At 36.5% G+C, this 24,522-nt stretch overlaps 2 protein-coding genes across 7 annotated transcripts in view; one reads left to right on the plus strand and one right to left on the minus strand.

Moving 5' to 3' along the window:
* Window positions 1–21: 21 nt before the first annotated feature.
* SETD9 (SET domain containing 9) lies at window positions 22–7,133 on the plus strand. Of its 2 annotated transcripts, none has more exons than XM_068535354.1 (6): window positions 22–176; window positions 1,763–2,130; window positions 3,361–3,484; window positions 3,711–3,826; window positions 4,551–4,656; window positions 6,638–7,133. In XM_068535354.1, the coding sequence occupies exons 1-6, from the start codon at window positions 79–81 to the stop codon at window positions 6,723–6,725; spliced, it is 900 nt and encodes a 299-aa protein (XP_068391455.1). In that variant the 5' UTR covers window positions 22–78; the 3' UTR covers window positions 6,726–7,133. The 2 variants fall into 2 exon arrangements, with proteins under 2 accessions (XP_068391455.1, XP_068391456.1); XM_068535355.1 differs by having other exon boundaries at window positions 89–176; window positions 1,903–2,130.
* A 3,755-nt stretch (window positions 7,134–10,888) lies between these two features.
* MIER3 (MIER family member 3) overlaps window positions 10,889–24,522 on the minus strand; it is a 30,028-nt gene continuing 16,394 nt past the window's right edge. For 3 of the 5 annotated variants that reach the window (XM_068535358.1, XM_068535356.1, XM_068535360.1), the window contains 6 exons: window positions 23,211–23,362; window positions 20,902–20,983; window positions 19,465–19,559; window positions 15,185–15,312; window positions 14,959–15,101; window positions 10,889–14,847 (listed from right to left, as the gene is read on the minus strand). In XM_068535358.1, the coding sequence (XP_068391459.1) occupies window positions 14,390–14,847; window positions 14,959–15,101; window positions 15,185–15,312; window positions 19,465–19,559; window positions 20,902–20,983; window positions 23,211–23,362 (1,058 nt within the window). In that variant the 3' untranslated portion in view covers window positions 10,889–14,389. The remainder of the gene's footprint in view (window positions 14,848–14,958; window positions 15,102–15,184; window positions 15,313–19,464; window positions 19,560–20,901; window positions 20,984–23,210; window positions 23,363–24,522) is intronic. The other 2 variants (XM_068535359.1, XM_068535357.1) reach the window with 1 other exon arrangement.

The following is a 24,522-nucleotide window of genomic DNA, read 5'->3' on the forward strand; positions in this document are numbered from 1 at the left end:
GCTCCTCCTCGGGTCGGGGCGGGCCCGAGAAAACCCGCCTCCCCCGTGCAGTCCTCATCACGGCGCCACAGGACAGCCATGCCGGGCCGCCTGCTGCGGGGCCTCTGGCAGCGATGGCGCCGTTACAAGTACCGCTTCGTACCCTGGATCGCGCTGAACCTAAGCCACAACCCGAGGTGAGAGGGCGGGGCGGCTCGACCAGGGCCGTTTTCCTCTAACCCAGCAACGCCATCTAGGCCGCTGGGACTTAGGCTAGAGGGCCAAGGTGGGCGGAGCTTCCGGTGGGCGGAGCCTCGAGCAGGCGGAGCCTAAGACGACACAGGGACCTGAGTGGGCGGGGCCCGAGGTGGGCAGGGCCCGAGGTGGGCGAGGCGGAGGCTGATGGAGTCCCAGTTGGGCTGGGGGCCTGAAGAGGGCGCGGGGCTTTTAGGTGGGCGGGGCCTAAGGCCTATTTCCCGTCGTCCCCGGCACGGCGAGGTCCGCCAGGATCCGATCGCCCGCGGGCTTTGGCTCGAGTTCTCGCTTTTGCTTCTGCAGGGGCTGGGGTGCCTGGGTTTGGGGAAAAAATAGGAACTTTTGAAAAAGAAAAGAACTTGTACAGCGTGAGGGTGCGTGGCCTTCTCTCCGCCAAGGCAGTTAGGAGCTTGAAGTTCCTTAGAAAAGCCAAACCGTGGTTTATTTTCACAGCTCCGTAGTTGGTATGGAGAAAACAGCGCAGCTCGGCTGTGAGGATAATAGCTTGGGGTAGCTGATGTATAAAAACGAGCAAAAAGCCACTAAAAGCATGTCGGAATATTGGATTTAGAATACGGATTCAGCGCTTGAAGAAGGGGATCTAGCTGAGTGGGTGGTCGTAGGATCATTGTTATTGCCGGCTTTAGTAAGTGGCCTGCTTGTGGTCTGGAAGAAGTCAAGGTAATGCTCACTTAAATAGGCAAACGAGCTCCGTTGAAGGCTGGTTAATAACCAAAGAGCTTTCCCAGAGTTTCATACTACGGAAACGTGAATTCAGCTGCATCATTACTATCGAATTGTGAGGCGGAAATTGGTTCCTTTAAGTAAACCAAGAAGTAAAAGTAATACTTAAAAATTATTTACGGAAATAAAAAGTGATCATTAAAGAAGTAATTACTGTGGTGGTGTGATGAATTGGGAGATTAGGATTGACATGTATACACTAATATGTATAAAATAGATAACTAATAACCTGCTGGATAAAAAAATACATAAAATTAAATTAAAAACAAAGAAGTAATTACTCCTGGGAGAGAATGTGACAAAATACATAATGTTAACTTAAATTTGTCTTTGAAACTACACGCGTGTGAAAAGAGCCATTGCAATATGAGGATTCTCATTATGTAATAACATTCACATAATGGCTTTGGGTGTAGTGGGAAACTAGCCCTGTTTCCGTTTCTGGCTCTCCCATTTACCCGCTTTCGGACCATGGGCAAGTTCCCTAACATCTCCAAGCTTGAGTTTCCTTGTCTGCAAAAATGGGGTAATGAATGTAAGGACCCAACAGAATTTGGTATGTAATGGGCCTTTCATAAGCATTAGCTGTTGTTGACTTGTGTAGGTATTGTTCGGAGTCAGGTAACTAGAACTAAACCTAAAAAACTCTTTTCTGAACTTCTTAGTTTTATGCCCTTCAAACACATGAGAATAATCTTCATACAGGCCAGTAACCCAGAAGACATCAAGACAGTCTGGCTTTTATCAGTTGAGGGTAGTGAATAGAAACTTTTCCCATTTTCAGGACCCTCCGATATGTTCCAGAGGAATCCAAAGACAAAGTTATCTCAGATGAAGAGGTCCTAGGAGCATTACTGAAAGTTTTCCAGGCTTTATTCGTAAATGATTTCAATAAACAATCAGATATCTTGACTGTGCTTCCAGAACCTGTTGAATCAAAATATCAAGACCTACTGTCAGTTCAGCATCCAGGGGTGAAACAGCTTGAATACAGACATCAACAGCAAAATACCTTTACACCAGAAGAAATTCTTTATAAGACAATGGGTTTCAGTGTCACCCGAGCACCTAGCACATTGATTTCGGCTGGAAAAGGTGTCTTCGTTAACAAAGGATTGGTACCAAAAGGCGCGGTTGTATCTATGTATCCTGGTAATGACATAATTAGTACTTGGCCAAGAGTTTCTTATAAAAAAATATAAGTTCAACAAAATGCCTATCCCTGTAATCCTTAGAGTAAGGGGTTGTATTGGAAACTCTGATTTCCACAGATTTTTCTTTTTTCCACAGATTTTTAAACCCTGATTTGGAAATTAACTGTTTGTAAATTATCTCATGTATTAGAAAGTATCCTGGAGTGTTTGTTGGGATAAATGCATTTTTCTTTTAAGGAAATTTTTCTAATCAATGTTTAAATTTAGGAGATTATAGTATGGCCTACTTTGTTAAGACTGATTGCTTAGAAATCACTAGAGAATAAGTCAGTTTGGCTTAGCTAATTAATAATTAAAGGTAAAAATGATATGGGTTAAAACATGAAAGATAAAATTTAAACCTATAAATCACTGAATAAAGATCTTCCTGCCATTTCTAAACTTGAAAAGTAAAGAAACTTCTTTTCAGAAGATCATTGACTAGAATGCTAAGTAGAATATTACTTGTTAAACATATTATTTGGTGTAGTGGAAAGTATACGTGAATGTTTGTCAGATAGACCTATGTTTTTAAAAAGTCATTCTACTATTTTTTAATTCTGTGTCCCTAAGCAAGTGAGTCTCAGTTTCCTCCTACACAACTATCCTAACTCCGTAAAGACTAAATAGGACAAGCCAGCAACAAACAAATTAATAGTAAAATAAATAGATTAACATGCCTGAAACATAGGAAGCGCCTTGTAAATATTAATTTTCTCCTTTCCTTCATTGCCAATGAAAGGAAAAACAACCTGAATGTCAGACTCATCTATTCCCGTATATATCTACATTATTTAATTGATTATTAATAAAATACTTTTCTTAAAAGTCTCTTGAATAGATGACAAATCACACTCTACTTTAAAAAATAAAAATAAAAACAAAAACACAACTTTGTAAAACTGAACCTAAATTGTGGTGTTCACATTTTTTTAACCAAAATAGTCATATTTTATTTGGCTGTGTGGGCAAGTTGGTTCTGTGCTCCTTCTGCTATTGGTCACTCTTTAATGAGGGAAGGTAGCCAAAGAGAATCTGATGGTCCAGACTGGAGGTGAAACTTTAGAAAAAGGCAGAGAAATTAAAACAAATTCTTCCACGTTATGTTTATGTTCCAGAGAAAGGTCCTTATCATGATGTTTATGATTTTTATAGGTTGCTATAATAATGTCTTTGTCTTGTATACTAGGTACAGTATATCAAAAGTACGAGCCAATCTTTTTCCAGTCCATTGGAAATCCATTTATTTTTAGATGCCTGGATGGGGTACTCATTGATGGAAATGACAAAGGAATATCAAAAGTCGTGTATAGGTAAGTTGGTGCTGCCATGTTCAAATTTAATTATAGGAGGTAGAACCACACCACAATGACTCTGACCACTAGCGTTTGTACTTTAAAGAAAAATCATTTAGGCAGCTGCCCTATTGATTAGACAAAAGTTTTTTTAAGAAAAATTTCACTGTTCAATTCTAGGGTTAACTTTCAATTTTAAGATACAGAGGAGCAATCTCTTAGCTAATGCTTTCACCTGTTTCAGATCTTGCAATGGGAGGGATCAGCTTGGCCCTTTAAAAATGAGTGATAGTACATGGCTAACGTCAGAAATTCATAATCCACTGGCTGTAGGGCAGTACGTCAACAATTGTTCAAATGGTAAGTTGGCACCTTGGGGCTGTGAGATATAAATACAGCAGGGGTAATGCTCCTCCTTTGCCATATGACTGAGTGCCCGAGGCAGTTGTGTTAACATTTCAGCTATTCTAAGCCCTTGAGTAAACTCTAACTTTATAATAGCTGATATCAAAGAGAGAATTTGGGGAGATAATGATATACATTAACTGGAATTCTTTAGCTTACTATTTTTATTCTGATTTTTCAGTAAATATAGGTAATTGATAACTGCCCTTTTGATCATTATTATTTTAATATTTTTTAATAGTTAACTTAGAGATTATTTTGTCAGTGCCGCAACATGGCGCTATAGATTAATCACTAGACACTAGACTGGTATCCCCTTTCTGTTGCTAAGTTTGTGAGTTACCTACCTTCTCTAGGACTTAACTTTCCTACAAGTTTGATCATCTGGCTACATTTAACATAGACTTTGGTATTAGGGAGACATGAATTTGAAGCCTGATTCTTCTACTTAACCTTTACCCTTTCTGAACCTGTTTCCTGATCTTTAAAAAGTAAATAAAACATCCAAACATATGTATATAGATATATAATCTAGCAGTGCCTGGAACATAATAGTGATTATTAATTTGAACATTTTCTGGTAATTTAGAAAACCATATATCAAGTGCCATAATTCAGTACTGTTTTCCATGACCTTATAAAATGTCTCTGTTTCTAAAAATTTTGTACTTGTTCCTAGACAGAGCAGCTAATGTCTGTTATCAGGAATTTGATGTGCCTGCAGTTTTCCCTATAGAACTGAAGCAATATCTTCCAAACATTGCGTACAGCTATGACAAACAAAGGTTAGTCTTCTGGAAGAGCTTTTCCTATCTTCTGTCTTATGCTGTACCCAAAAAATATATATTTTCTATGAAAAAACTATATAGAGATTGGGGTAAGTTTTTTTTAGTGAAAAATTATAACTTAGATTTTTATGTGCATCACACTTTAATGTGTTAATGTAGGTTATTTGAAATTTAAAATTTTCCATTAACTTAGCTCATTCTGTTTATTATTACCCACTTTTATTCTGTGTAGTATTTTATAAGTTATCCACCTTAAAGTTTGTTTCAGGTGACTCTGTTGTTTTTCCTACCTACAAAATCTTCAAATAAATTTTACTTTAATTATTTTAAGGATCCTGTTCTCCATTTTACATGGAAGCACCCAGTTGAAGAAAGGGACCAAATTAGACTATTACTTCTTTTGCCTACTTCACTATTAGGTTCAGAAACTTAGTCAAAAAAAGGGAAATATTCAGAAGATATGTATTTTTTTATTTGCTTTTGTTTTTACCGTAATTTATTTTTTATACAATTGTTAAAGGTTACTTTCCATTTACAGTTATTACAAAATATTGGCTATATTCCCATTGTACAGTACACCCTTGTGGCCTTACACCCAGAAGTTTGTACCTCTCATTCCCCCACCCCTATATTGCCCCTAGTAACCACTAGTTTGTTCTCTATATCTCTAAGTCTGCTTCTTTTTTGTTATATTCACTGGTTTGTTGTATTTTTTAGATTCCACATGTAAGTGATAAGAATATATGTATTTTTTTTAATAATGTTATTTATTTTTGGCTGCGTTGGGTCTTCGTTGCTGCGCACGGGCTTTCTCTAGTTGTGGCGAGCGGGAGCTACTCTTCGTTGCGGTGTGCGGGCTTCTCATTGCGGTGGCTTCTCGTTGCAGAGCATGGGCTCTAGGCGCGTGGGCTTCAGTAGTTGCAGCACGTGGGCTCAGTAGTTGTGGCATGCGGGCCCTAGAGCACACAGGCTTCAGTAGTTGTGGCACGCAGGCTCAGCAGTTGTGGTTCGTGAGCTCTAGAGCACAGGCTCAGTAGTTGTGGTGCACGGGCTTAGTTGCTCCGTAGCATGTGGGATCTTCCCGGAACAGGGATTGAACCCGTGTCCCCTGCATTAGCAGGAGATTCTTAACCACTGTGCCACCAGGGAAGTCCCTGTATTTTTATTGTAACATTTCTTCTGTGATCAATCATTAAGTGGAAAGTCTACTGAGAATACTCAAGTAACAATTTTTAAATATAAGTAATTCTGTAGAGCTAAGAGTTCTTTATTAACAATGCTATAGGAAGATATTGTCTTTATATCATTTCACTGAGCTGCCAATTGCTGGCAAACTTTATTTTGTACAGGTCCTATTAAATTGTCTTTTGAAGATGAATGATATTTAAAACTTAGACTATTCCCTGTACTTAAGCCTTGATAACTTTCATGTCTATATGTGTGTATATTTAACAATGAGTTTTTTTAGCCTTATACTCTAGGGCATAATATTATTACTGTTCAACAAGTACAGGAAAAGTTAAATGAGTAGGAACATTGAAGGTGTGCATTATGTCTTGTTGTGTCCATAAAAAGTATTTTTTAAAATTCCCATAAATTATGTTTCCAGCTTTGCAGAATACAAAGATACAAATTAATTTTTTTAAAGTGTTGAATTATAATAAATGTCATTTTAAAATGCTTTTTGTGATACCAGTTTTGAGGGCTTGAACATAGAAACAACATTTTCAAAAGAAGTAGTCAGTTGTATAAACTTAATTGATTTGTGGTCTTTTTAAATAATACAAAATAAACATACTCTAAAATGCCTTCATCAGTGATAAGAACTATTTCCTCATGGAAATCAAATACATGAAGTAAGATGATAGTAAGGAATCTGAATAAAATTCTCTCTCTAAAATCCATATTGGTTGTATTAAAACATGAGCTTGTATCTGTTAATACTCCTAATTTTGTCTATGTTTCTTTTTGTTTTCAGTCCACTTCGATGTGTCATTCTTGTCGCACTCAGGGACATCAAACAAGGAGAAGAGCTTTTTTCAAACTACTATACAATTGTCAGCTAACTGTATGAAATTAGGTTTTCTATTCAGCTATTGAGTTAATTCTAAATGTTTTTGTTGTTTCTCTGAGTTCCACCTGTAGAGCAAATATTTTGAAACCTAATTGGAGTGGGAACTTTTTTGTTTTTATTGATATTTGTGTTTCAATTCCATCATAAAAGCTATTTGCTTCACTACAATTTCAAATTTGTAATGCAATTCCAGTGTTAATTGGTTTTCACCTAAGTACACAGTAGTTGACTAAATTAAAACCCACTGTCTGAACTTAGTTTCAACTTTTCTTTTGCATATTTTGATTATCTCTGTGGTGGTTTATCAAATTTTAGCCAAGTCATCAGCAATTCTTGTACTATTGATGTGTACTAACTTCCATAAAGACTTAATTTTTCCGGAATATTCTAAAACCAAAAATATTTGTTGTGTTGTCATGAGTTAATTGGGGTGTGTTTGTGTGTGTGTGATTTAAAGATTGTTTTAGGGACTTCTCTGGTGGTGCAGTGGTTAAGAATCTGCCTGCCAGTGCAGGGGACATGGGTTTGAGCCCTGGTCCGGGAAGATCCCACATGCCGTGGAGCAACTAAGCCCGTGAGCCACAACTACTGAGCCTGTGCTCTAGAACCCGCGAGCCACAACTACTGAGCCTGCATGCCACAACTACTGAAGCCCACACACCTAGAGCCTATGCTCCACAACAAGAGAAGCCACCACAATGAGAAGCCCGTGCACCGCAACAAAGAGTAGCCCCAGCTCGCTGCAACTAGAGAAAGCCCGCGTGCAGCGACAAGGACCCAACGCAGCCAAAAATAAATAAAATAAATTTATTTTTTAAAAAAATTTAACAAACAAAAAATAAGATTGTTTTAGCTGGTTAAGGGAAAAATGGGGGGAGGTCCTCATACTATTTACTTTATGTGAACATTTACACACACACACAGTTTAAGAGTGTAAGAGAGATTGCTTTGGCATGGAATTATAGTTAAAAGATGGTGGTGGGAGGAACACCTATCCCCTATTCCACATTTCTCATATTTGGACGGCTTCCATTAGTATTTCTCCTGCCTCTTTCTCCACCCACTGGAGAAAGAGTGATTTTCTGAGATTATCTTTAGAGAAGAACTAGGCACCCATGGCCCAAACCCCTCTAGTTCCTTCTCTGTGGACTCTCCCAGCTGAGTCTGTGCTGGGCTGCTCTCTGCCCTGTGCAGGGAGCAGCCTGTAATCAGCCCAGCCAGTGAAGGAGTGAGTCTAGTTCAGAGGTGGAGTATTAGTGAGCTGACCTGGCCTCAGCTCTGAAGCCACATTCTCCAGTTTTATTAGTAAGAGTTACTTTGATCTCCATCGACCTGACTCCTGCATCCAACCCTCAGTTCCAAACTTGGATAGGAAGGAGGGTGTTACTTATTGGGCCCCTCAAATCCTAACACAGCACCTATACAACCAGATTCTGACCATCTTCACTGCTGCACCAACAGCTTTTCTCAGTTTATTGCTATTTCAGTGGCCTCCTAATTGCCTTCCCTGTTTCCATTCCTGCCCCCTGTACAGAATAGACCACCGAGAGGGATTCTTTCAAACACAAATCAGATCCTAACCCGCCTCTGCTCATAACTCTTTGATTACTCCTGCTTTGGAGTAAATGCTGGTCTTTCATTACCTCTGATCTCACGTCTTGCTCACTCCACCCAGCCACACCTGCCTCCTTGCCACTCTTTGAGCTTGCCAGGCACACTGCCACCTCAGGGCTTTTGCACTAGTTCTCTCTGCCTCCGAAAACCTCCCCCAGATAGCCATACAGCTCATTCCCTGTCACCTTGCCTAACCAACCTATGGAAATGTACAATCCCCAACCGCCAACCCCTAAAATCCCCATTCCATTTCTTCTCTGTAGCATTTATCATGTATGTCCATGTAAATCCATGGAAGCATCTCTTTTTCTCAGGCTCATTTGTTTTTTATTTGTGCCGCCAAGATTCTGAGAGGCCAGGGGGACTCATATTGTTAAAAAAGCCAAGCCACTTGATCAAGAAGATGCTATTACTCAGAACTTTATGTAAAATACAGAAACTTACCTCCTGTGGCCATATTAGGCATTTAGGAGTGAAGTATTGCAATGTCAAAGACTTTAAAAAAATAAGTCAGAAAAAAATGTGTATTATATAGAAAGAGAACAAATATGGTAAAAAGTTAATTGTTCAATCTGGATTGTTCTTTATACTGTTATTTTAACTTTTGTCTTAAAAGTTTTATTAAGTTGGGAGACAAGTCACCATCAGCTTAAGAGTCATCGAACATTTAGTGAATGCCTACTATGTGAAGGGTCCTGGAAGATTCAAAGAATAAAACATAGTTCCTGCTGATAAAATGCTTACAATGGGACTATAAAGCTTGCCCAGTACCATGACTTGGTCTGGACTGGAGAGGTGAAGTTATTTTAAAAAAATAAAACATTGATTTTTTTTTTTTTTAAAGAACCACTTTTTCCTTACTAGAATCTTTTAAGGTTTATAAATGGCATATCATTTCTGACATGCTTATGAAATGCTTTTATTAATTCTACACCAGGAAACAACTTTGTGGCAGTATTGGCTTTACCTGTGTAAAAACAATCTCATCAAAATCGAGGTACACTATAGAGCATGTGTCTCTCTAAAGTGAGTATGCCAGCTATAGTATATTAAACCTTGAAAAATGTGAGCATTTCTGGTCTAGGACTATGACTTCAGTGCCCTGTGCACTGTTTTGTCAGAGAACCCAGATAGCCACAGAAAAGAGAATAAAGATCAGAGATCACTTACCTGGGTAGGAAATTGTAAACAGTGCGATATCCCAGGGACTAATTTAAATTAAAAATGAAAGTGTGTATAATGAAATACCCAATTTACAGATGACATGAAATCTTTGAGAAGTCAGAGAAGCAGCTGGCTCAAAAAGCATACCATTGATGGAAATTATGGCCAAAATGGGTAAGGTCTACAAGAGACTAGATTATTCTGCTCCCACAAGGCTCTCCTCCCTCCCCTAAAAGACTAAAGCGCTATGCTCTTATATGGCGTTTGGCTGCCCTCTTGGCTGTATTCAAAACACTGGTCCTTGTGCCTCTTTTGAAGGTACTTCTGTGTATGTGCCCACCAGATAGCCCTGCACATTAAGGAAGAAATGTGGTTTTAGATAAGCAACTGAAGCAGAGACGTCAAGGTTTTTATCCTCCTCTTGTCCTTGTACAAAATCTGGACATTATGTGCAATCTGATCACTGCATATTAAGAATGGAACTAGAGGGCTTCCCTGGTGATGCAGCGGTTGAGAATCTGCCTGCCAATGCAGGGGACACGGGTTCGAGCCCTGGTCTGGGAAGATCCCACATGCCGCGGAGCAACTGGGCCCATGAGCCACAACTACTGAGCCTGCGCGTCTGGAGCCTGTGCTCGGCAACAAGAGAGGCCGCGATAGTGAGAGGCCCGCGCACTGCGATGAAGAGTGGCCCCCGCTCGCCACAACTAGAGAAAGCCCTCGCACAGAAACGAAGACCCAACACAGCCATAAATAAATAAATAAATAAATAAATAAATAAATTTATAAAAAAAAAAAAAAAAGAATGGAACTAGAGAGAGAAAGCTCTGGTGAGAGCAAGTGAAACATGGGGACAAACTTGTGAAATTAGGCTAAGGTGAGACATTTACCTTGAAAAGATGAAGACTTACGGAAGATATTTCTAGAGTCTACTAAACTATGAATATTATAATAAGACTAGTTTACTATAAATATATTGTCAAATAATAACATCTGATCAAATTTCAGATTTCATGTCTTCCTAAATGACAACAGTTACTGAGAACGTTGTTTGAAACATTAACAGACATTCAATAAATACTTCCTGAATGAAACTAAAAGTACGTACAATCCTCACTTTGGGATAGCTAGAATTTTATTATAGATGGAAATTTATTTTAGAGGAGTTAAAGAAAACTTATTTTATCTACCAATTTTATTACTTACCTATCAAATATCTTATTTACTACATCTAAAACCAACTTAACAGTGGTTAAATATCTACCCATGTGTTATAGCTTAAGAATTATTAAATAAAAATCTATTTGTGGCAAATACTCACACGAACCAAGAAAAAAAAAGATTTCCAGATTTTTATTTCTGGAACTGTACACCAGGTATTAAAGTACAACAAATACAAAATAATGCTCAAAAAAATCAGTGTTTATGTACAAATATTAAAATCAATGCAATAGCAACTTCCTCTTGAACATCTGATACTAAAACTTGTTCTGATTGTCACTAATCAATCTCATACTCACAGCGTACTTATTTCAAACTAGGACAATTGGAATCACTGGTCATCTAAGAGGAGTTTTCATATCTACCATATTTAACAATAAAACTAAGTTTCCTCCTTTTAGTGAAAAAATTAAGAACTTTTTAAAAAACATAGTAATGTCAATATTTTTATAAATTATTTCAATTTCCATTTGTAGACAATGTGCTTTGAAACTCTGGGCGAACAATCTCCTTGGTGGTCAGGTTTATTTGTTGGTTTACATTCAAAGTTGAAGTATTCACTAGAGACTTTGGTTAAATTAAATAGTATCACTATGCTCTATTAGATCTGACGTTCTCAAATATTATGACCCTCAATTGTAAAAATTAAAAAGGAAACAATTGCACAATTCTTTGACCTAATTGTACACACTTTAGTATTGTTTAAACAGTATTCTACCTCCTTCAAGTAAATTCAGCAGTTGACCATGACAAGAGGAAAACTAAACACTGAAAAAGCTAGCATGAAAAAGTGGAGTACAACTAACAAAAGTAAAGTATTGCTATAATCACAGCACCAGTTTCACTTCTAAATGAATCCGCTGTCCTCTTCAAACCCCCTGTACATAAAAGACACATCAGCCAACACTGCAACTGCTCACCATGGATTTTTGGTTTGTTCATACAAAAATAATATGGCAAAGGAAAAAGAAAAAAGAATTTATCACAGTTTGTTATAAGAATTGTGCTTAACACTTGATAATAAAGGCATTACTGTTTCTTCGTATGACTGCAAATCAGTTATTTTCATGCTCTCAAACGCAATTCTTCTAATAAACAGTAACAAATTCTCTGTTAAGATGCTTAAACGGAGAGGAAAAAACCCAGTAAATCCAGATTTAAAAGGAAATTCAATAAATAGCTATTTTACATGAATAAAGTCATAGTGGTACAACTTACGAATGTCACATCAAGCATGCACAAAAATGGTATTATACATGGAGGAAGCAGTCAGAAAATATTGAATTAGATCTAAAAAGAGATGAAGACTTTACATATATATACAAAAATCTTGCAAATTATTGCCTCATTTTAACAAGGAATTAAAAGTAAACGTTACCAGCTAGTTAGCACTCTCTAAGAGGCTAAAATCAGATTGGCGTTTAAAAATCTATTAAACTAGCTGGAAATTATTTTTCTCTCATATCATTTCTGGATTTTGGTCAAAAATCTTTATTTAAATAACTAAAGTGTCCATTCAACTTGCTGATAATCAAAACTTTAGATAAGAAACACTGTTTCCCTCTTATATCAAGATCCCAGCAATGCATAGATAAACTGAATATATTACTGCATCAGCTACTGAGAATGGGCATGTTCATTTAAGTGCAACTGGTATTAGCATTCAGTCATCTTTGTGTAAATTATTTTATACAGACCAGCCACTGTAAACCCAGAGTAAAAATTAAAGTTATAACAATGGAAGATTATGGCCAGTATCTTACTAAATTATAGGTGTATTCATTTTTAACAAAAGAAATTAGGTTCAAGTTTAGCACAACACCACAGCAATAAGAAGCTGACAACTTGGAAAAAAATATCTGAAAGCAACATAGAACCCAGGCTACCCATTATTTACTGTGTGCATACAGGAATGCTAGACTTTAGATGTATAAATTAGAGACTGACTTTAAGTTATTAATTTAACTACTTTTCGTCCACTGTGCTAAACTAACTTTTATAGTAAATGTGCTAATGCGTAAACACTTCAAAGCAATCTTCATTAAAATGCTGCAAAGAAAAGAATACACATCATCCAAAACTAAGGATGTCATTGCAGTTCACAGTTTGTATAATAAATACCCTCCCTTTCCATCACTACTAAGGTAACTACATTCTATCTATTCATCAGCACAACCTTGAAGCGACTTATACTTACAAATATCAGCAATGTAGCCAAACATTTAAGTTTCTGCAAAGCAAGACAACTAGTAGAAATTGAAACATTTAATTAAGACAGTGCAAAAAAAAAAAGAAAAAAAAGTAAAATTCTGTGTTTTAACTGAACTATAAAAGCAAAGCTTATCACATCCTAATACTGCATTACATATTGTTTGAATTCACCTTATAACTTAAAGATGCATGTCTATACAGCAAAAATGGCCTAAGTTTATGACAATGGCTTCTCATTCACAATGTTTGGAATAAAAATAAAACTGAGTTTGAGATGCAACTGAACGTCAATCACTTTTTAAAACTTAAAGTGGTAACGTACCATTCTATTTCAGATAGGAACTCACATTTTTCTTGCCAGTAACTGTTCAAGCTAAACAGAAAAGTTTAAATATACTTCAAGGTTCTACTGCATTTTATGTCTAAAATCTAGAAATCCCTCCTAAATATTAACACTTTGAACTGCACCGCTATAAAACAACTTAAGAGGTGTCCCAAAATGTAAACCAATGAGTGGCAACATCCTAGGCTTTGTAGACTGTGTCCCGCAAGTCAACTGCCTCAGGATAAACTAAATTATCAATGACTGGTATGATTTTTATGATTACAATCTTGATAATGGTGGACAAAACCGCATCTAAATACCACACCTTCAAATGCCAAATTTTTAGCCAATAAATGAAGTTACACAGAAATCTTCCGGCAGTAAAATGACCAATTCTGTGTAAGGTAGCCCTGGTCTAGAATTCTGAAACAGGATCCAAGCAAGCGTCTTCATAATTTGCACGCAGTTCCTCGTGCTGGCTTCCATAAAGATGGACTTGCTGTTTTGTAAACTGAAGTGCTCTAGTTGAACAACATGAGAGAAGTTTCCATTTTTAAAAAAATCCTTGCATGTTTGTGCAGTTTAAAGAAACCTACCCCTGCTTTTATTTAATTAAGAAAATAAAACCAAAAAATGCTACATTGAGCAGGGATCGGGATCGGTACCTGTAAACATTGTTATTCCACTGCATCCATTACGGCAAAAGGAATTTACATGAATAGAAGCCACTCCATTCAGTTCAGAACATCTGTGCTGGTTTTGAGCTGGTGGCCTCTGTCTACAGGTTTTAAAATTGGGAGTGAGGGCAGTGGGGAACAGAAAAGAATAGAAAAAGAAGGGAGTGGGGAAGAGGTACCGGGGATGAGGAAGAGATAAGCAGAGCTTAAAGCTGCACCACAGAGTTCAATCTTAGTTCCCAACTCTGCTGATCATAGTTCATTTCCACATTTATGGATTGAAAATGAAAATACTCTTGATAAATCAAGATATAGTTCTATACATACTGACATCACTGATGTCATAGTGAAAAAAGTTCAAACTTCCAGTGAAAGACTAAGCAAACCTGATACTTTCCTGGTACTGGTACTGCACACCCACTGTTTCTGGGCCCCTCACTCATGTCACTCAGAATGAAGGGCGGCGTGCTGATGCAGAGCGTGGGCACTGATGAAACCATTGGTCTCGTTGGCAGACAGACTGCCAAAGTCAGCCACAGACACGGCCATTTTGGCACTGGTGATATGATGTGTGTGATTTTCAAAGTCCACACCCAAATTATTTGCAGAAACCTCATTCATAAAGGATTCAGGAACAGCAATGCCCATTTTCAATCTCTTTGCTGGTCTTTCTGACTCTTCACTGCACATGTTCATGGGGTTTAGCTCTGAGTGATAAAATCCAGTCTCAAATAAGTTAAAACAATCACTTTCCCCGTTGCTGGGCAGGGTGAGTAACTCCTCTGTTCCAACAGGCACATGATTGACTTGTCCACGGGGCATGCTGCCCAGTGGAGGAAAGCTATCATCCAAACAAGTCACATCCGCTGGATCGCAGACGGTCGCTACACTGCTGGTCAAAGCTAAAAAAGAGACGGAAAATGGTTTAAGTAAGCGGTCTGACGTCATGCCACAAAGATGATATAAGGTTGCCCCAAGCTATGGTAAAAAATGCAAAAAGATGTTCATGTTACCTGTCAAGTCACTGGCAGTGAAAGAGTTGAGAATGTTCAGCTGTTGATCAGGAACAGGCTCAGGTCGGTTAGATGTTAAGGCTGAAGAATTTACTGTCCCACCCAGAGCTTCTGTTTCATCCACCAAACGATCCATATAGTCCCTAAAAAACACACCCCAATAATTTTATGACTGCATATCACAGTTGAAAACAAAAATCCCGGAAGTCAATCCCACAGTACTTACGTAACTCCAGGGTGATGGTTATATCGTTTCTTTCCAAATCTTGTCTGTTGAGCAAAGTAATCATAACGTTCAGATTTCTTCCACATATAGTAGAATGCTACACATTCAGCAACTGTTCTAGTTCTCACCTAACAAAAAAAGTTGCATTTTTAAAAATCAACATATTCTATGCATTTTTTAATAACTATTTTTTTTTACAACCCATAGGTCTTATTTTCTATCTTCCTAATTATGAAATTCTGAACATTTTATTAGTGAACTGTCTTTACATTTACACTATTTAATAATGAAGCTGCCTTCAAAAGCCCAAGGCTTTTTATTTAAATCAGAATGTAATAATAATAATAAATGCGTATCCAGAAGTTATCTTACACCTTTACTGAAAATCTTAAAACACTGACAATCCTTTACTTTTCTTCACTGAACTTTCACTGTGATTCTGACTGTAGCAGGGGTCCTTCTTAACCCTGAGGGATCCATGAATGAGCTTCATTGGGATCTATTAATTCCCAAAATTTCACGCACGTACACTTTTCTGGGGAGAAGGGTGCAGCTTCATCAGATTATCAAAGGGTTCCATTGCCCAAAAGAGATTAAGAACCGTTTGCAAAGGGATCAGTACTCTACCGCATCTGGAATTTAAGATGATTGCCAGATAAAGGCAGAATTTTTTCCTTTAACATGCATTTGGCTCTTAGCGCCAACAGAGTTTGGTAAGAACAACAACAACAATAAAATTTGAGCCTCATTCAACTTGGTTCCACATGCAGACTAGGGCTCTTCTAACTATATATAGCTAAAGGTATGAGTTCAGATGTATGCAAAATTCTGTATCTTTACCCAATAAACACTTTCTCCCCTGCTTAATCAGTACCCAATAAGGAAGTTTCAGAATCTCTATCCTGATTAGTGAGCATGTTGTGATATAAGATCATAATACAGGAACAAGCTTTTTAAACCAAGAAATAAGGTATACCTTTCAATAAACACATTAGCCATAAGTCTTCAAAAAGAATATAGGCTTCTTGGGAACAGAGACCTTTCCTGTCTTATTCACTGATGTATCTCTAGAGCTTAAAATAATATCTGGTAAATGATAGAGCTTATTTGTGAAATAAATGGATATATTTCATAAGTCATTGCAAAACTGAGGTTTTATTTTGACTTAAAAGGGCAACTGTTTTATCTTTCAATAAATTAAACACTTAATCTCATCTCTGAGAAAACAACAGGTTTTCATACATACAAAAAAGCACTGAAGTATTCAACATCATACTGGAAGATCTAGCTAAATGCAATAAGAAAAGAAATAAAAGGTATACAGATTGAGAAGAAAGAAAGAAAACTGTCTGTTCACGGATGACATGATTGTCTATACAGAAAATCCTAAAGAAGCAACAAAAAACCCTCCTGAAACTAATAAATGATTATAGCAAGGTTGCAGGACACAAGGTTAATATGCAAAAGTCAATTGCTTTCCTATATACCAGCAATGAGCAATTGATATTTGAAATTAAAAACACAATACCATCTACATTAGCGCCCCCAAAATGAAATACTTAGGTATATACCTAATAAAATACATGCAAGATCTATATGAGAAAATCTACAAAATTCTGATTAAAGTAATCAAAGAAGATTTAAATAAATTGAGAGATATTCCATGTTCACAGATAGGAAGACTGATTATTGTTAAGGTGTCAGTTCTTCCCAACTTGATTTATAGATTCAGTGCAATCCCAATTAAAATTCCAGCAAGTTATTTTGTAAATACTGACAAATTAATTCTAAAGTTTATATGCAAAGGCAAAAGACCCAGAATAGCCAACACAATATTGAAGGAGAAGAACAAAGTCAGAGGATAGATACTACCCAACTTCAAGACTTACTATTAAGCTATTGTAATCAAGATAGTGTGGTACTGGTGAAAAAATAAACAAATACGTTAATGGAACACAATAGAGAGCCCAGAAACAGACTCACAGAAATACAGTCAACTAATCTTTGACAAAGGAGCAAAGGCAATTCAATGAAGGAAGGATCATCTTTTCAACAAACAGCGCTAGAACAAGTGGACATCTATATCCACCTTTCACAAAAACTCAAAACGGATTATAAGACCTAAAAGTACACTACAAAACTATAAAAGCTCCTAGAAGATAACACAGGAGAAAACCTAGATGACATTGGGGATAGTGATGACTTTTTAGGAACAACAATACAAGCACAATCTATGAAAGAAAAATTGATAAATTGGACTAATTAAAATTAAAAACTTCTACTCTGCAAAAGACACTGCTAAGAAAATGAAAAGACAAGCCGAAGACTGGGGGAAAATATTCAAAAATCACACGTATTTTTTTGGACTGTTATCCAAAATATATAAAGAACTCTTGCAATTCAACAATAAGAAAACAAACCACCCAGTTAAAAGATGTGCTAAAGACCCTAACAGACACCTCACCAAAGAATATATATAGATGGCGAATAAGCATATGAAAAAATGACCCACATATGTCATCAGGGAAATGCAAATTAAAACAAGATACCACTACACATTTTAGAATAGCCAAAATCCAAAACAATGACACCACCAGATACTGGCAAGCATGTGAAGCAACAGGAACTCTCTCATTCATTGCTGGTAGGAATGCAACGTGGAACAGCCACTTTGGAAGACAGTTTGGCGGTTTCTTACAAAACTACCCATACTTGCTTAAAGGAAAAAAAAAAAAACAAAACCATTGTAAAGCAATTATACTCCAATAAAGATGTTAAGAAAACACTACAGAAACATATCATCCAACAATCACACTTACTGGTATTTACCCAAAGGAGTTGAAAACCTATGTCCAAAAAAACCCCTGCACACTGATGCTTACAGCTGCTTTACTCGTAACTGCCAAAACTTGAAAGCAACCAAGATGTCCTCCAAATGGTGAATGGATAAACAAATTGGTAAATCCATACAATGGAATATTATTCAGTGATAAAAAGAAATGAGCCACACTAAGACTCCATGCTCCCAATGCAGGGGGCCCAGGTTCAGTCCCTGGTCAGGGAACTATATCCCACCTGCTGCAACTAGAAGTTCACATGCAGCAACTAAAGATATCGCGTGCCGCAACTAAGACCAATATAGCCAAATAAATAAATAAATTTTTTTAAAAAAAAAAAGAGAGAGAGAGAGAAATGAGCCACAAAAAAACATGGAGGAACCTTAAATGCATATTACTAAGTCAAAAAGCCAATCTCCAAAGGCTACATACTGTATGATTCCAATTATATGACAAGGGATTTTTTGATCAGTGAAACTATTCTTTATGATACTACAATGGTGGATAGGTGTCGTTATAACAACACAAAGAGTGAACCTACTGTAAACTACGAACACTGGGGGATAAAAACATGGCAAAGTAGATTTACCAGTTGTAACAAGTGCACCACTCTGGTGGGGGGGCTGGTGGGGGGAAGCCGTGTGTGGGTGGGAGCAGGAAGTACATGGGAACTCTCCATACTTTCTCCTCAATTCTGCTGTGAACCTAAAACTGCTCTAAAAATAAAGTCTATTTTTAAGAAGTGTGTGTATATTCTAACAGTTTGGGATAATTAAATCTCATTAAAATATGCTTTGCTTATTCTTTCTTTTTGTCCTAAGGAACATAGGATTCTAAAATATTTAGGTGGATAGGTCAATATTCTATGCCTATTGCTTCTTTTTAATTTTAAATTTATTTATTATATTTGTTTTTGGCTGCGTTGGGTCTTCATTGCTGCATGCAGGCTTTCTCTAGTTGAGGTGAGCGGGGGCTACTCTTCCTTGTGGTGCACAGACTTCTCATTGCAGTGGCTTCTCTTGTCGTGGAGCATGGGCTCTAGGTGCGCAGGCTTCAGCAGTTGTGGCACACGGGCTCAGTAGTTGTGGCACGCGGGCTCTAGAGCACAGGCTTAGGAGTTGTGGCACACAGGCTTAGTTGCTCCGCGGCATGTGGGATCTTCCCGGGCCAGGGCTCGAACCCATGTCCCCTGCGTTGGCAGGCGGATTCTTAACCACTGCACCACCAGGGAACCCCCCACCTACTGCTTTTTAAACTAGATTTTATATTTCAGAGCAGTTTTGGGTTTACAGAAAAATTGAACAGAAAGTAACAGAAATGTTAATAGCAGGGGAGCATTAACAAGTTATAGCTTTTTTTGCCTACCCAAGAGGCTCATAAATTAGTTGCTTATATTCATTGTATTTACTAAGCAATTTCTCTATACTAATTTGCCTAACTTACCTTATTCTTCTGTATAAGATGAAAATCTTTTCCAAAAAGCATGAGTGCATGTTCAAAGCTCCGGCATTCTTCTTCTGTCCATGCAGTCATTCCTTCTAAAGAAATTTTAAAACAAAATAAATTGGCCTCAAAACTCTTATATATATAAATGACTGATTTACTTTCAGTATGTTTTCCTAATAGAAAGGCTATAAACTTCTACACACACACACACACACACACACACACAGACAAGTTCTTTATGTGGAGGTTTTAGTTAGTAATCTTAACTAAAAAAATCTAGAATACCAAAATATAAACAACTGGTTTTTTTCCTCTGCATGATGAGACAAGAATTTTATATTTTTTACTATAATTCATGCACATTGTTTTTCTGATTTTTTTAAACAATGAGCATTTTTTTTAATTAGGGGAAAAAAAGGTTATTTTCTTTATAGAAAAAAAAAGCCTTACTTTGGTCTTATGTCAGAACCATAAGCTCTTTAGAGACCATAAATAATCAACACATATTTATTTAGAGTCAGTTTGCAGAGTGCTATACGGTAGGAATATAAAGGGAATACAAAACAGCCCATGCTCTCAAAAGACTAAATCCCATTCAACTTCCTGGCAGATGTCAATGTTGATGAATCAAATCTACTTGGGGCAGAGGAGACTTGAAGTGCCTCACTCACAATGGGGACCAGGTCCCCAAAGCCATTAAGAGTAGCCCACCACAAACGTGAAAACTTTGTTCAGAGTTTTGAGAGCATAAAGTAATTTTTTCAAAGAAACAGCTTTTACAAGGAAACATTTCAATAGACTATCTCACCTACAAGTTTAAATGTATTGTTTCCAGCTTTTATATTTTTCCAAGTCATTTATATAATATTAGTAAGCATTATTTCACTCTACGTATACTTAATGAAAGCTATGGTGCATGCAACTGATTTATATAATGACAAAAATACTGAAATTAAAGTTAACCATTTTCCTTGACACACACAAACCAAAACCTAGGCACTGCAAAAATGTTATCACATGATTATTAAACATACACTTCTTGCAATAAATTGAATGGAATATATTATACGTTTCTTTTTTTTAATCTTTAATCTCCTTTTCATTTCCTGTCTGGTTTAAGAAAAAGAAAAAAACAACTTTTTTCCCCCAATGAAATCATAAAATCATTCTTATTAATTACTTTGGATATATTGTCATCTCTGGGGTCTGCTTTGTTCTGGAGGTGACAGGGGGGTAACTAATTTGTATTTGAACAATCTCTGGTACGTCTAAAAATAGAGGGCAAGAAAAGGAAAAAATTATTTGCTATGAAGATGAAAATAGATCTTATACAAAAGTGTTATAGGATTGCTCCGTCCTTTATACTTTGCTTATTCTGATCCCCAAATGACCATCCCCTATCGTTTCCCTCTCTTGATCCCAAGTGTTTCTTACCTTGAGAGGCCTTTCCGTTGCAGCAGTACCTTTCAATTGCTTCCTTTATATTATGGTTACACTTGAGAAGTTCATATAATGCCTAAGGGCAAGGGGAAAAAAACTATTCAATAAAACTTACCAAAAGTTCATACTTAAAAAAAAAACAAACAAACCCCAAAACAAACAAACAAACAAAAACAGGTGTATTATAAGAGTCCTGACAAATACTAGCTGAAGTGCTCTCTAATTTCAGGACATTTGAAGCGTATGTTTGCCCAGACATTTAATCTACATAACTATCCTGTAGATTGACTCTGATACCCAAAGAGTTTGTTCATTCTGATTCTACCTCTCAGAAGTCATCTACCAGTATCATTCCTCACTTTTTTTTTTATTGCCAGGCCTTCTGAGCTGGGAGAATATCCCTATTTTAGATGATTATTTCTAGTCGGGAAAAGTCAGAATTATGGTCTTCTCTCTTGATAGCACCTTCTGCCTGCCTTTTAGAGTTTTAATAAAAGAGAATAGCAGCAGGCCTGGAATAGAAGGATGGATATTTTAGTGACTGGAGTTTATAGTTATTTCCACCTACTATGGAAGATATCATTTTTTAAAAATCAGAATTTCTTCCCATTAAATCTGTTTGGAATTATGAATATACTAAATAGCAGCAGACAGAACTCAATTGAAAGTTAAATAATAATCCACCTTCCCAAGTAAGTTTCAAGAAAGGCAAGGATATTAGTAAACCTATTAATACATCAATAGGTTAATAATCAATACATTAATAATCAATCATTAAAAACAATCTCAACAGCTGCTAAAAAAGCTTCAGATAAATCAGTACCCATTTCTATTTTTAAAAAGACAAAACCTGTAACGGTTTTAAGTAGATGGATACTACCTTACTATAAGAAAGAGCCTGTATCAAACCAAGGCTGGTATTATTCTTTTTTTTAAATTTTTGGCCCCTCCCCGTGGCATGTGGGATCTTAGTTCCCTCACCAGGAATTGAACCCGTGCCCCCTGCATTGGCAAGCGGAGTCTTAACTGCTGGACTGCCAGGGAAGTCCCAAGGCTGGTATTATTCTTAATGTAAAAACCTTACATGTATTATCTTCCATCAAAAGCAGGCCTCAAACCACTGTAACCACCAAAAGTCTCTGAGAGTTATAGCTAATGTGGTAAGACATATTACAGGAATAAGAGATATAACAATGGTAAGGAAGGAACAAACGTATAATTCACTTTAAAACTAGAAAACCTAAGAGAAACAACTGAAAAATCATTATACTAAATTAAATAGTTTCAGTAGCTTGAGAAAAAAATTTTTTAATTTATATTTCTCTAAATCAATATACAAAATACAAATATAATAGTGATCCCATTTACAACAGTGCTAAATACTGTATTTAAAAATAATGAGGAATTAATTAGATGCATGTGGTATTTAAACAAGCAAAAACATTTGAGTGATTAAAAAAAAAGTCAAATACATAGAGAATCAGAACATGCTCTTGAAGTAGAAGGTTTTATGTTTTAAAGGTACTAATTCTTCCAAAATTAATTTATAGTTTTAATGGAATATCAGTAGAAAAAGCCAATGAGATTTCTTTTTGACAGCTGACAAAACTCCTTTGAAGTTCAGCTAGTTTGACTTCTCTACGTTATTCGGAAATTCAAGTTTGAGTCCACCTATCTCTGGGCACTCATTAGTTAGGATTAGCTAGGCTGGAGATAGAGTGAAAAGGTATAGGAGAGGGGCAAACAACGTCAGAGAGAAAAAACCCTAATAGGCAATACTTCCACCCTTATCCCACACACCATCAGGAGTGTACTCCATCTACAAGCACACAGTATTTAACGAATGCTCCTAAAGCAAATTTATACACTCTTAATAGACATAAACTTTAATCACATCCTGAATAAAGTTCAAGAATAATCCAAAAAATAACTTTAACATAAAATCTAAAAGTCCGACCACAGAGAATGTTTAAATATACAATGGAACATACAGACATCAAGAATGAAGTATTAAAGAAATCTCAATGGCAAAGAAAATAAGACTAAGTGATTAAAAGGATATAAAATGGTAGGTAAAGTAAAATATATGTGTGTGTATACAGAAAAAAAAGCCCAGAAGAAGACATGAAACAATAGAACGGTTATTATTAGGTCTTGGGATTTTTTTTAAACCAGTATTTTCCAAGTTTTAAAAATCAGAAAGAGATAGCCAGTTCACATGTAAGAAATATTTGAATCAAATATAAGAAAATCAAGAGGATACTATATTAGTTAGCTGCTGTTTCAACAAGAGTGATGTATACCTGTTCATTGTCCCTTGTGTGTGTTCCTGCAGAAATCCTATCCATTATTTTTTCGTTTCCAGTTCTTAATGAGGTCTCAACAAGGTACTCCTTAACTTTGCTCTCCAAAACCACACCAGGAAGCCAAAGTAATTGGTCTTCATTTTCATACACTGACAAAGAAAATCCCATCAACACATTAAAAGTAGTGAACACACTTAAAGATGTATACAAAACTGTTTTTCCTCTTCCTATACAAGTAACTAACTTTGAGGACACCAGTAATTTGATTGTCTGGCAAGCTGAGTCTTTCATTAGTAAAGGTTTAAAACAATTTTTTTTTTTTTTTTAACTTCATTAAGGTCCAAGTATTCCAGTCACTAGAGCAAGTAGCTTTTTTGGTGATTGGATTTACTAACAAGTTAGAAGGCTTTCTATGCCTAGTAGTCTAATATAAAACCTGGTAGTGGTGTCTTACATTCTTCTAATGAGGGGGTAAAAATAACCTGTGTAAATTCTTTAATAACCTTATTGCAATTTTCTCTTAAACTCCCTAAATGGCTCTATGAAAATGTCTAGAGGTTAAAAATAACAATCAAAATATCTGCCAATACTGAAATACCTAGGAAAGATATATTTTTCCTTTACTGATTTCTTCCCAAAAGGTAAATTTTTATTTTAAAAAGGAAGCAAAAAAACTAAACTAAAATAAAAAGGAAGCAGACTAATTAAAAATGGAAAAAAATGATAAACAGTAAGATAAGTAAACTTTCCACCTCTTAGAGAAGCTGATATTTAATAAGCGAAATGACACTAAAACAAACTATATTTTATTAACGCAAACACTGTTGCCATACTGAAGGTTTCTACTTCACACAATAAAGTCATACAGATAGCCCAAGTATTTAACCCATTGCTTCAACTACAATCCATCCTTCAATTGTAAAATAACTACTAAATATAGCGAATAAAAGTAATTTACTGAGAGCTCACTATGCAGCAGAGACCGTGGTAAGTGCTTTACATTCACAACTGTATAAGGCAGGCATTTCTATTCCCAATGAGCAGGAAAGTTAAAAATAAAGTGTGCCTGTGAAGCAATAAGACTGACTTTTGAGGTAAGTTTCTGGAACCAGTTTCATAAAGAAACTTTGGTCAAAACTGAAATGGGTAATATAGTTTGAGTGTATTCCCTCAAAAGATAGAGAAGGTATACATTCCTTTCTGAAGGTGTAGAACTGAGAGAATATTACCTCTGTTCTGTTTCATCTAAGGGCCAGCAGCTGCTGAGCAGTACTTTGCCCATGGCCAAATCTACGTGTTTCCCGAGTTC

Source organism: Eschrichtius robustus, chromosome 2 (genome assembly GCF_028021215.1).
Source record: "Eschrichtius robustus isolate mEscRob2 chromosome 2, mEscRob2.pri, whole genome shotgun sequence".
Lineage (NCBI taxonomy): Eukaryota > Metazoa > Chordata > Mammalia > Artiodactyla > Eschrichtiidae > Eschrichtius > Eschrichtius robustus.